Source organism: Solea solea, chromosome 12 (assembly GCF_958295425.1).
Source record: "Solea solea chromosome 12, fSolSol10.1, whole genome shotgun sequence".
NCBI classification, from domain to species: Eukaryota; Metazoa; Chordata; class Actinopteri; order Pleuronectiformes; family Soleidae; genus Solea; species Solea solea.
Window position 1 is genome coordinate 10,144,456 of NC_081145.1, and position 12,090 is coordinate 10,156,545.

The window sequence follows — 12,090 nt, forward strand, 5'->3', positions numbered from 1 at the left end:
AATGTTGCGTGATCACATCGTCACACAGCTGAGTGTGATTCACTCACGAGGATTTGTAATCACACATCGTGAATTAAATCAAGAGATTACCACCTATTGCCTAGAGCAGATCACTTTTAATTCTAAAAGCTGTTGAATAAGAACAGTAATAAGAATTAAAATTAAAAAAAGGACACAGCAATGTTCCCATTCTTTATTGACAATTCAATACAGTTTGCATTTGGTAATTCTTTATACAAAAATAATAGATTCACTGCACACAAAATCTATTAATGGGTTTAAATTCCATGACAAAATGTACATATTATACATATAAACATATCAGAGAACACTGGTGTGGTCTTCAAATGCTGTAGACTATCTGCTTCATCGTTTGAGATGTGTGTTTATACTGTCTTTTGCATACTCTGGTTGTAACAAGTGTTTATTTACATTACATTACATTACATGTCATTTAGCAGACACCAAAAATGATATTTAAAATCACTTAAATCTTCCCAATTCTGATGCTCATTCTTAACTCCAGAAGGTCATCTTAACCATATCTACATGCATTGAGTTGTCACTGGCTGATTTAACACCAAATAGATGATCAGATGATAAGTACATGTTTCATAAAGTGAGTATTATGAAAGCCTTTGTGAGGCTTGTTTTTTTTGGTGTCCTGACCTTTGTGTCACGTCTTACGAAAATGCATGACATGGTGATGCAACATTCTCGACATGAATCATTTATGGGCTTGGTTTTGATAAAGAATATTATTGTGTTCAACCTTTAATCCAGGTCAATTAATTTCAGAGTGAAAACAATGGTCAGCAACTCTCCAGAAGTGTGAAACTCCTACATACTGTAGTGTCGTGGTTCTTAATCTGGGCTCAGGCGTCTCATGGGGAGGTGTGTGTGGTTCATGTGATCGCAACAATGCGATTCATGTTGACAAAGCAAACACAATGTTTGAAATAATTATTCACAGTAGTTTATGAGCGTGTGACTTGAGGTTTGCTCAGATTAAAAAGGTCCACTGTGTAAGAATTAGTGGCATCTAATGTTAAGACCTTTTTTCCCCAAATGGGAATATTTCATTTTACCTGAGGTTAGATGTGGGTTTTCTGTCTTGCAAATTTGTAAAAATGATTAAAGGATCAAGGAACTTGTTTGTAATTTGATCTGACTCTTCCTGCTGTACCATTGCTACAGTGGAAGAACCAACATCCTGATCTCAAGACTGAAGTGGAGTAACCAGTAAAGTGTTTACATTTCTTAGCAGAGTCCTTAAAATAACCAGTAACACTCTGAATCCTCCACCGTTGTTAGTTACAGTTCCTGTGTGTTAGCTGAGAGCGCCGCAGGACAGAGTTCCGAGGATACAGGCAGAGCTCCTGGAAAATCTATGCTTACTAAGTGCTCCTTCGCGCTCCTGTGTTTTGTACCTTTCCTATAGGGAATGGGATCTTCTAGTCATGCCGCGTTGCATCCTGGGCATGTTGGCCATGTCACCCTCTTATCTGAGAGCTGCCTTTATATCTTTCTATCAGAATCATATTAAAAATATATATATTTTTAATGTTTATCTTAATGCCTCACAACTGGACTTGTTTTCTGTCTCCATACAGACTCTCTCATCCACGATTAAAAAGCAGACACACATGCTACTAAGTTTAGCTCGATGTACTTTAGTCCGAATGACAATGTTTGCCCGCTTCAAACTTTAAAGGTCATGCACCCAGTGGAGAGGCTAAAGATTTGTAGTTTTTAAACTGATCCAATATGTAGGTACTCACACCACAAACAGGGTAGGCAAACATGCCTGCTGTGTACAGTGGAGGCAGGAGGTCTGGATCACTGCTCCACTCAGCACTGGGGATTTCTAACAGGTCCAATCATTTGTAACTTGTATTTCTGCCAGATTCCAGTCTCTGGTTTCAAGCTCCAGTGTCTCCCGGTTATAAACCCTATACACTTGCATGCTAATCAATCGAAGTCACTTCACAGGCAAAGACAAAGCCTTTGTTTACTTGCCGCAAACATGACTGACACATCCCAGAATGTCCCAAGCCTCATTTTGGCTATTTGCTCTGCCGCAAAGATTTAGAGCTGTTCTCAGATGGAGCTTCTTCAAGGCGCCTCTTCTGTGTCAACTGTCCTCTTTCTGCATCAAAACATTACACACAGAACACGTCAGGCTATTTGGGTGATTTTCTAAAACTATTATTGACAACATTGTCGCAGCAAATTGTTTTATGGCTTTTTTTAAACTGTGTTGTTTTGGCAAAACAAAAGTACTTTGTATGACAAAAAAAGCATGAATGGAAGTGTGTGTGTGTGTGTGGGGGGGGGGGGGGGGGGGGGCAGCACAGGGATGGAGCCTCAAGGGTGTCAGCTGAGCTCACACATCAAGGCTTTAACACTATAAGAGATCAAAGCTGTAAATACTGCTAGCATCTGGCAGTGAAAAGTCTCAGTTAGCAAATATAATCAATGTGTATATTTCCTAGGAATCAAATGTAACAATTAAGGTGAATTTATATGATAACACACACCAGATGCATCAATTTAGTTGTAGTTCTTTCTAATCCAACATTGTGTGCTGTGTGTTTTGAAGGCCAATTGCTCTGAAGCCATCATTGCAGTATGTAGGGTAGGGTCTCATAACATACTTTAGGGGGGAGTCTATGATTGCAGCCCATTTTCACATTTATTCATGTGGCAGACTTTTAATCAGTCAGGACAAACAACTAAGGGGTAGAAATTTTAAACTGATATTTAAAAGGACATTAAAAGTAATGTGTGCGTGATCAGTCATGCTCCTACCCAGTCCTCTGCAGCAGGAAAGCTGCTGGTAAATTTGTTTCATCCGCTCTACATTGATGCGACAGGCCTCAGCATGGTTCACCATGGGTTTGGGGTAGTGCTCTCCTATGATACACTTTGCTTCTTTCTGCACATCCTCTGGGGCATTCCATGGATTGTAGATATATTTGGCTGGAAAGCCTCTTAAAATGGGCAAATAGTGCCTGAAAATAGAGACAGAAAAGGATGACAACAGATATAGAATGAGGGGTAACTTGATTTAGGTGAGCAAAACCAATGTAGCACATTACAAAGTATGTGGCCTTTTAAAGGCCACTAAGGACAACAGAAATTAGGTCATAAAATGTGTAAACTTGCATAAATATGTAATAATAATGATATATTGTATAGTTTATATGTTAAATTTTGAAAATATACGCACTACAGCTATACATTTTATATTTCCTTCTGTCCTTGTAAAGGAGTTTGATGATTTCAGTTGTTGGTGGGCAATTTTCAGACTTTACTTTGGGTACAGCATGCACAAGTTTCGCAAGGGCTTAATGTAGCTGTGACAGTTCCTTTCCTGGAGTTTTATTTGATCCAAATTTGCTCAGCATTACTGATCTTGTTGATGTGCGTCACTTTAATCTGGTGACTTATGTTCCGCCAGCTATCATACAGTTTTGCCTGCAGTAATTTAGCAGAGACAATTGGTGAAGCAGAGCCTTTACAGTTAAATAACTGTGGCATTTTTAGCCACAGTTCATAGTGAAATAGTTGATAGTTTCATCCCTAGTCTGGACTCCATAGCCAATCCATGTGTGAAAATTATAACTCATGCTCCTTGAACCATTCCTAAGGAATATGAGTATTAAGAATACTCGGATTGTCTCCTTGGAATACATCTGAAAATCTGGTCATTCAGTAAAATGAAGTAGTCAGCTGACCTGAATTAGTGAACTAATAGCATTGCTTAACCTAGACCTGACCAACTGCAGCAACGTGAAATCACAATCCTCCCCGCTCATGTGACTTTGTTTTGCAGATAACAGTACTGACTGACCGTATGAAGTCGCCATTGGGGTCAGTGCGTTGTCCAAATTCCACAGGACAGTAACTGGGGAAAAATGGCTGGAAAAATGAACTACACGAGAGCCACATCCAGCTGCCTGCGTTTACACTCCAGTCTGCATCCAACAGCAACTCTTCAAAGATCTGTACGTGAACAGTGAAGTGAACAGTTGGAACTGAAGGAAGTAATGTTAAGCAGAGGAAGAAACATCAAGACAAATTGACAAATCAAGACTTAATTTACTCAACTTTTCTCAATTCTTACCTTCATGCCTTCCTCCCAGCAGATCCAGAGGTCTCCTCTGGTGAGGAAACAGGCTACAGCCCGCCATGCCAAGTGATGAATCCATCCTTCCTGCCTTAGCTGTGTCATAATGGCGTCTATCCAGGGAAAGCCTGTCCGTCCCTCTGCCCACTTGGCCAGTGCCTCTGCGTTTCTGTCCCACGGGATCTGTATACACGCAGGGTTTCCCTCCATCTTGTCAAAGCAGGGGTTGTTAGTGGCGCCTGTATAGAAGAACTCCCTCAACAACAGCTGCCCATACAAGAAATATGGTGGGGTGCTGTTCTTCTTGATCTGATAGGACAGAAAGCAAAAAAACACCAATAGGTTTATTAAGTATAGCCTTGTTTAATTATTTCACATTACTATTTTTTGACATTAAATTAAGTTTAATCAAAATGCAAATGACATTTAAATAATCACAAAATCGTTTAAATGTATTAATTATTCTAAATATAAATTCCTTATATTTTTCAATGTCTTGTCTTTGTACCTTTCTGTACAAATCAGTAAGTTTGAAGTGGAAGAGCCGACAGGAGAGACATCCAAAGCGCAGGTAGGGGCTGAGCCCAGTGGAATTGGCCAGCAGGGAGTTTGCATTCATGCGTGGACGCTCAAAATTTTCCACCCATTCCTGGAAAAAGATGATTAGTCTGTAAGTAAAATAACTGAAAATATGCACCTGGATAAATAACAGACATTAAATAAGTGAGAAAATGTTCGAGTCTCATGGTTCTTTGAACTTCAGGATCAAAAACAGTAAAAATGCAGTTACTGGTGATATACAACAGGTGGAGTTTATCACTTAAAGTGAGTAGTGTCTACAAATCCAGTTCCACTCGTTAACTTAGCCACAAAATTCATTGGTGATCATCTTTGCTTTGTAAGTTAAACAAGTGGACTCATCATGTCCCCTGGAATTGCTTTACGTTTTATTCCATTTAGTCAACTCCCATCACAGAACCGTAATGTCACACTTAGTGAGGCACTTCTATCATGTGTTGTAATTTGTAGTAAAATGTATATTGACCTTCCTCTCCAGATGCCGTTCTAGTCTCATGAGGGCTTCTGTTTCTCCACCTAGCCATACTGCTGTGCTCAGGCCCTCTGTCTCAAAACCTGAGAAAGCAAAATATATATAAAATGGCTTCAAAGACAAGCGCTTCAATGCTAAAATGACACAATATTCAATTCACTTATAAAATACAATATACACTTGAAAAAAGAACTTGCCAAGCTCTTCTAGGGAGGGCACCCCAAACGTGGCATCATGGTCTTCACTGATGGGTGTGGCACAGTTTTTGATTAGCTCAGACGTGATCGTCTCTGCCGGCAGTTCCACAGCAGCCATATGACTGATGAGGACCTGAAAGTGCTTGTAGGTAACAGGAGGCTGACCACCATTGAGTTCTATGATCCTTTAAGAGAAAATAGTGTATTAAGACAAAATTAAATTAAACATGCACATACTTGCACGGTTTTGCTGTTGTTGCTATTGTTATTGATTTAAAGTAATTGTGTAAATAATGTAGATACTCACTTGTCTAGATCATAGAGAGTGTGTGAAATCCGCACCATAACCTCTACTGCAGCTTCATTGGCTAGTTTCCCGATGGTTGCGTCACGTTCTTTGCAGAAGGGCTCAGAGTCGTATTCATAAGATAAATGTGTGATCTGCCATTCCTGTGAAAATGTGATATAGTACAGTATAATGCATTGTATTGCTCTGACAGAAGAGCATGAAGAGCGACTAACAGAGACCAAGACCAGTGATAATATAAACCATTTACAATTGAATATCATTTCTGCTTAACACCAAACCTTTAGGTAATTGTCCTCAAACTTGAGTACAGTCTCACAGGTGGGTCGCATGATATGTAATAAGAATCATAAGAGATTTCAAAGAAGGATAAAGTGGTCTGTGTAATTTCTGTAATCTCCGTGTCGGATCAATTTGGAAGGGCCTTGCACAAGTTCAGTTGAATAACTTAGCTTTTAACTTAATTTGTAGTAAATCCAAGCCAAGCAGAGATTGTCTTGTAAATTGTTTAATCTCACACACCTTAAAAAGACGAGGGAAGACATCTGTGGGCTGGCCTCTGATGACAAATAAGCGGGAGTTAAGTTTGCGCAGACTTGCATCCAAGTCTCCCAAGCACTGTAACAAAAACCTAGAAGCAGAGAGACAAAAGAATCATTCTACAAATGTCAGACAACCTCTTCACAGAGACCACAGTTAAACAATTACAGTCATGAGTCAAATTACAGATGTAGCTGATTTCAAAGGCTCAGTTGATGGTCAGAACATGGGGAATTGTGTCTGTACATGTAATACTGAGTGATTATAAGCATTGGAGTTATGTGTGATAATGCAGTTCGAAAATGTATTCACTCTACTGGGATGTACAGTGATGGTTCTTCCTGTGGAGGGCAGCGTTATGCTTCTCAGAGAACAGCCATAAATACAGAAGCAGAAGCAGAGCAGCCCATAAAATGTTGTCTGGTAGGTATCTGGAAGGCTCACTCATTTCTAAAATACTCTGGCTCCACAATTAGCCTAGTAATACAAATGTGTTCTGGGTCGAGGAAGTGAGGAAAAATGTTGCTCAACGATCCAGCCAATACCTTTTCACTTCCACTCTGCTCCACTCACATGCACAAGTTACACTCTGGTTGTAACCCTCTATGTACAGTGCCACTTTCTGTATTGGCTCAATTTGATGGTGGGCCCCCCGGCTCCCTTTAACTAAGCGACCCCAAAGTCCGTTAAAACACCCCTATGTTTAAAGTCCAGTCATTATACAAAAACTTAACATACATCATCCCTCTAACACTGTCACCTTGTACTACATCTTACCGCCATCTGTTGATGCCCATGTTGGAGGAACCTGCGAACCAGGGGTCCAGGATGTAGATGCAGCGCAGGGTATCTGCTCCGCGAATAGAATCTCTCAGAGAAGGGTTGTCATGCAACCGTAGTCCTTTCCTGAACCAGTGGATGGTGTTGACCACCATGTTTCCAACTTTTTAGCAAATGTCTAGCAGGGGTCAGAAAAGGGGATGGGGTCCCCAAAAACAACAAAAGGGCGCCCCCTTGCGTTGTGTTTGAAACAATACAAGCGACCAAGTCTTGATGAACAACTGGGCCAGGAAGAGTTCACAGCAGGTGACCACAGAGGGCGCACAACTCCCGTCCTAACTACTGGAGACGACAAAGTGAGAACAGTTTACGCAATTAATTTCACAATGAACATATTTCCACTCAGCAGCAGTGTGCAACTTTAATTCTGCCAGCTATCATACGAGGTGTAGTGGAAATCTGTCACACAAGCTAATAGGGCGCAAACAGTGCCCTACAAACCCAGCAAATACTTCCACCGCGTTCCCGCATATAACAACAGTCTACTTACATTTACGCACAGTCTACTCCTGATGTACTTTTAAGTGCTGTATGTTATTTGTACAGCATAGTAAAGTCTGTGGCCATTTTGGACGTCGTTTCTGAATCAACATTTCCACCCACAGGGAAAGGCAGGATGAATGGAGTGCTGTGATTGGTTGGACTCGTTCGTTATGAAACATGTTCCCTGTCACGTTTCCGTAATGTGCTTTCCTGCTTATTGCTTACTTATCGTCTGTGGTTGTTGCAACTGACTCAAACTTGGATATTTACTCGTATTATCCAATATTGCTAAGCAATGTTTACTTTTGCAAAGCAGAGAAACAGAAATAATCCCTAAACCGTTCGGTTAGAGCAGTTAACGGAAGCTTCTCGGTTGTATGACGTCGTACAGCCATCAAGTACCCGGATGAGCACATGTATTGCGGCGAGGCCTGCCTTGAATCGGGTGTGCTCGATTTATGTTAGCGTACGCACCAGTCGCGCTATGACTGCTACATGTCCATTCCCGCCCACGCGAGGATGCGATCATCTGAACCTAAACATCCCCCATCAATGGCCAATCAGTTATTTATTTACTTGCCACCTAATTATTACACAGAGACAACTCTCGAGGCAGTAATATTCCACCACTGCAGTACCGTATACACCATCAACAACAGTAATAATAATAATACAAATTATAATAATATTTTATCTGTTTACAGGATAGCATGTAGCTGGATTGTCATGAAATTAGTGAGTGCAATCATTATCGTCATTCTCATTATTGTATTTAAATAACTTGTCATGTTTGTTTGAAATACTGAAATCTGCCATGTACAGTGGTAGTTTGTAAGGGCACAACAACAAATACTTGCTTCAGGATATAGAATGTGAATCAGGCCATGAGCACGGTAAAGAGAATTGCCAGATAAAAATAGCTGTTTGTGAAAATATGTATAGTTTGTATTATACATCACACATAAATGACAAGGTAAACCTAAAGGTAAAGTGCTGGGTTTCAAAAATGTAATGCTTCCCCAGACTGATTCAGATACCAAGGTCTGTAAACGCCAAATGTGAAGTAGTAAAGTAGTCTGTGTCATTATTTCATTGCAACTCCTGTCATGGGGGGTTGCTGCAGCTTTCAAAGCCAAACAGTCTATTTTTTCCCAGCAGCCTAAGAAACATCCTCAGTCGCACCATGACCACAGTAAATTACAGAGGATGTGCCGACAACATGCTGTTCCTTAGGGTTATGGCTTTCAAGCTATTTGCACTATATAGCAGGAGTAATGTTCCACAACACTCACTAATCATGTTTTTGGACATATCTTCTTTTTTCCAAAAGCAACTCCATAATTGTATCAATGCTTTAATAATAGTTATAGTCGTTTTGACATATTCTGATTGCTCGAGTCATGACTTGATTTGACCTTGATTTACCAAACAAAGTAATTGAAAACATGTGATGAGTTGATTGTTATTATTACTGTTGTTGGATCCGTAAGAACTAATAGTTGATCTGAAAAGATGAGGCCAGTTCACTGTAATTTGGAAACTATTTATAGAGGAAAACATGTAGCTTTGTAAGTGAACACTAGATGGCAGTCTTAACCAGGAACTCTCTTTGGAAGGTCTCAAACTCAAGCTCTCTCTTTACAGATCATTTGTTTTAGACTTAATTTTTGGTTTCATTCTTTAAAGAGCTTTTTAAAAAAACTTTTTATATTGGTTTGTTTTGGCAAATGATTGACACAAAGAATTGGATATATGTACATACAGCAGATGGTTGTGCCAGTGGCCATGAGATCAAAAATACTGCACTTCTTCCCGAGATGAAAGCAGTTTGCTAGACAGACTGCTTTGATGCATTTCACTGCAAAGCAACAAATCTATCATGGTAGTATACATCATCTAGTTGCCCTGAAAATCTCTGCTTATCATCAACTTTTTCCGGTGTAAATGCATTGGAATCACACACACACACTCTGCTCTTTGCTCAGTATCACAGTTTATGAATTCAACAAGAGTTCTTCTTTTTCAAGGTTTGACATGATGGCCTTCAATAGATCATGCTCCTCCCACTCTGCCTGCACAGGTGTGGGGTAATTATCTACTGATGTGTCACAGATTCTGTGAGTCAAGGTGTCAAAAGGTCACAGTCAGTGAGATACACAATTACCCCACACCTGTGCAGGCAGAATGGGAGGAGCATCTTCTTGATGCCCTCGGAGACTGGAATGTTGATTGTTGAGGTCCTAAATTGTTATGCTGGGCATCTGAATAGTGGGGGATGTGTTGTTACTAAAGAAAATCATTAAATTAATGTGGGTGGTGGTAAAGGAGGTAGTGGAAGAGAGGTCAGGGTATCACTGGGATGTATGCTCTGGGCACCACAGTAGCTAACGTAAAATGTGATTATCCATGAATGGCATTTGAAACATTTAGCTCTGGACCAAAGTGGCAATGCAAGTCAATTTTATTTCACAGAATGCAATTCAGAGAGGGTTTCATTTAAAATTAAAGGCTGTAGGAAAATATGTTCATGTTCATTGACTTTAGCTCATCCTTACTTCTGTTTAATTTGTGTAACTCTTGCTCTGCGCATGTAATGGATAACTGCACTTTGACGCTGATGATATAATAATATCAATCTGTGTCATCTGCATAATTACTGTATGTAACATTTTCAATAATCTGTGTGAGCAGAAGAGGCCCCAGCATGGAGCCCGAGGGATCTTGAGTGCAAATGTGCAATTACCTTTAGACATAAATAGTCCCTATGTTGTAAGTAGTAATAAAGGCAGTTTAGCAATTTGCTAAATAGTCCCATCTTGGTTTCTAGTTGAACTTGTAATATGTTATGGTTGCTCGACTCTGCCTGTTTTCTGTTGTACTAAGACTGCGATTATTCCACTGTCTCTGTGTTTTCATGGATGTCGCCTTGAAAAGTGCATTATCAGTGCTGTGGTTTGATTAAAATCCTGTCTGGAGTGGAGGACATTGAAACTGTTTACTGCCAATAACTCCAGCTTCTGAAACATACCTTAAACAGGAAAGTTGTCCATTACCAATATTCCTTACTGATAATTCTTTCATAATAGTGACACAATGATGGCCATGGCCTGAGGGAACACACCTGGCACCTGACACAAGATTTGAGGGGATCAGTGAGTAAGAATTAGTGACATCTAAAGATAAGGCTGTCGAATGTGACAAATGGAGCGCATCTCCACTTCCCTCTCCCTTTTGCAAGTGTGTGAGGACTATGGTGGCCTTTGCATACCAAAAAGTTAGTCATTCTACCCTGTTTGCATAGTAGGCGTCCACTACATGGCAGAGGCGGTTCTTGATAAAGTATATATTTAACGGTTTACTCTAAGTCTATGGAAGTGTACTGTCAAACTAACCAAAACGCTGGATGCTTTCCAACAGAGAAAGTGATGTGGCAGGAACAAATGAAGAAATCCTGAGAAAGTCAAGACCCTTGAGTGACACCATCTCAGAGAAACGAATGCAACTGGCAGGACACATCCTACTCCTACCCAGACACAGACACTCAAAATCAGCCATGACCTGGGTACCTCCAGATGGTAAAAGGAAGAGAGGCAGGCTGAAGAATACCTGACGAAGGACATTCCTGGAAGACCTGAAAAGGGCAAACATCCCCTGGGAAGAAGCAGAGATGATAGCTGCCGATAAAAGGACATGGAAAGTTGCCGCCCGATGTGCCAGATCAAGCACAGGAGGAACTAAGGTCTAAGGTAAGGACTCTAAGGCTATGAAAACCAAATTATTTTCATTTAAAATGCATACTCATTGGTGTTATACCCAGTTTATGCCGATAAACCTTAACTGTTGCACACTGCACGTCTAAAAAGCCTGCTGTTGGCAGAATGTCAAGGAAGCAGGATTTGTTTTGTGTATATAATGTTGTGATGTCTTCTCGGTTTTTCCTGGTTGATTGGTTTTGCCACAAACGTACACTTTTTCAAAGAACCTCAGTTTTGCTGACACACTAGTCCCTCTACATTAAGTTTGATTAAAGTAGTCCCTTTTTTTGCACCCAACATGCACAAGACATTAAATCATCCTTCACGGCTATAAAGACTATAAAAGGCCTTTCAAGGTTAGTTTTACCGTCTAAAAGTACCTTAACCCTGATTTAGGTACTTTCATTTTCACAGCAGTAACTCTGCCAAACCTATGATGCAGGCTACCAACATCATTGATTTTAAAGATAGAGCAGTCAATAAAGAGACACTGATGAATAACACAATTAAAGAGAGAGATAAGGAAACAGACCTATCCTTATAACAGTAATGTGTGGCAATCTGTAAACGTGTGATACTAGAGAGAGCTGTCCCATGTGACTATGACCTTCACTTTGACCTTCACAGTCTGAACACGTGTACGTGCATGCATGGGAGTGATCGATGGTAGTTATGATTTGCACATGCTGCAGATGTACACACACATCTGACTGGAGCATGAACCAAAAGTCACGACTCCTTGATAGAACTGTATCAGCATTACAAAGCAAAAATGTAATCGATTT

General features: G+C 40.2%; 2 protein-coding genes across 2 annotated transcripts in view; one reads left to right on the plus strand and one right to left on the minus strand.

Moving 5' to 3' along the window:
- Nucleotides 1-179: 179 nt before the first annotated feature.
- On the minus strand, nt 180-7,876 carry cry1b (cryptochrome circadian regulator 1b). The gene is made up of 11 exons (XM_058646166.1): nt 7,558-7,876; nt 7,005-7,349; nt 6,210-6,318; nt 5,688-5,830; nt 5,381-5,565; nt 5,178-5,266; nt 4,641-4,781; nt 4,130-4,441; nt 3,857-4,008; nt 2,812-3,014; nt 180-2,149 (listed from the first exon to the last, which is right to left on the minus strand). The coding sequence occupies exons 2-11, from the start codon at nt 7,160-7,162 to the stop codon at nt 2,067-2,069; spliced, it is 1,575 nt and encodes a 524-aa protein (XP_058502149.1). The 5' UTR covers nt 7,163-7,349; nt 7,558-7,876; the 3' UTR covers nt 180-2,066.
- Nucleotides 7,877-10,998: 3,122 nt separating this feature from the next.
- btbd11b (BTB (POZ) domain containing 11b) overlaps nt 10,999-12,090 on the plus strand; it is a 67,124-nt gene continuing 66,032 nt past the window's right edge. Inside the window, exon 1 of the mRNA XM_058646475.1 lies at nt 10,999-11,296. The gene's annotated coding sequence lies outside the window, so the exon portion shown is untranslated. The remainder of the gene's footprint in view (nt 11,297-12,090) is intronic.

Excerpts from the sequence above, each read along its gene's own strand:
- cry1b (XM_058646166.1), bottom strand. The coding sequence starts at position 7,162 with ATGGTGGTCAACACCATCCACTGGTTCAGGAAAGGACTACGGTTGCAT. Across the intron at positions 6,319-7,004 it reads ATGGGCATCAACAGATGGCG|GTTTTTGTTACAGTGCTTGG; the intron begins GTAAGATGTAGT and ends CTCTGCTTCTAG. Across the intron at positions 2,150-2,811 it reads TTCCTGCTGCAGAGGACTGG|AAAGAGGACAGTTGACACAG; the intron begins GTAGGAGCATGA and ends GTTTTGATGCAG.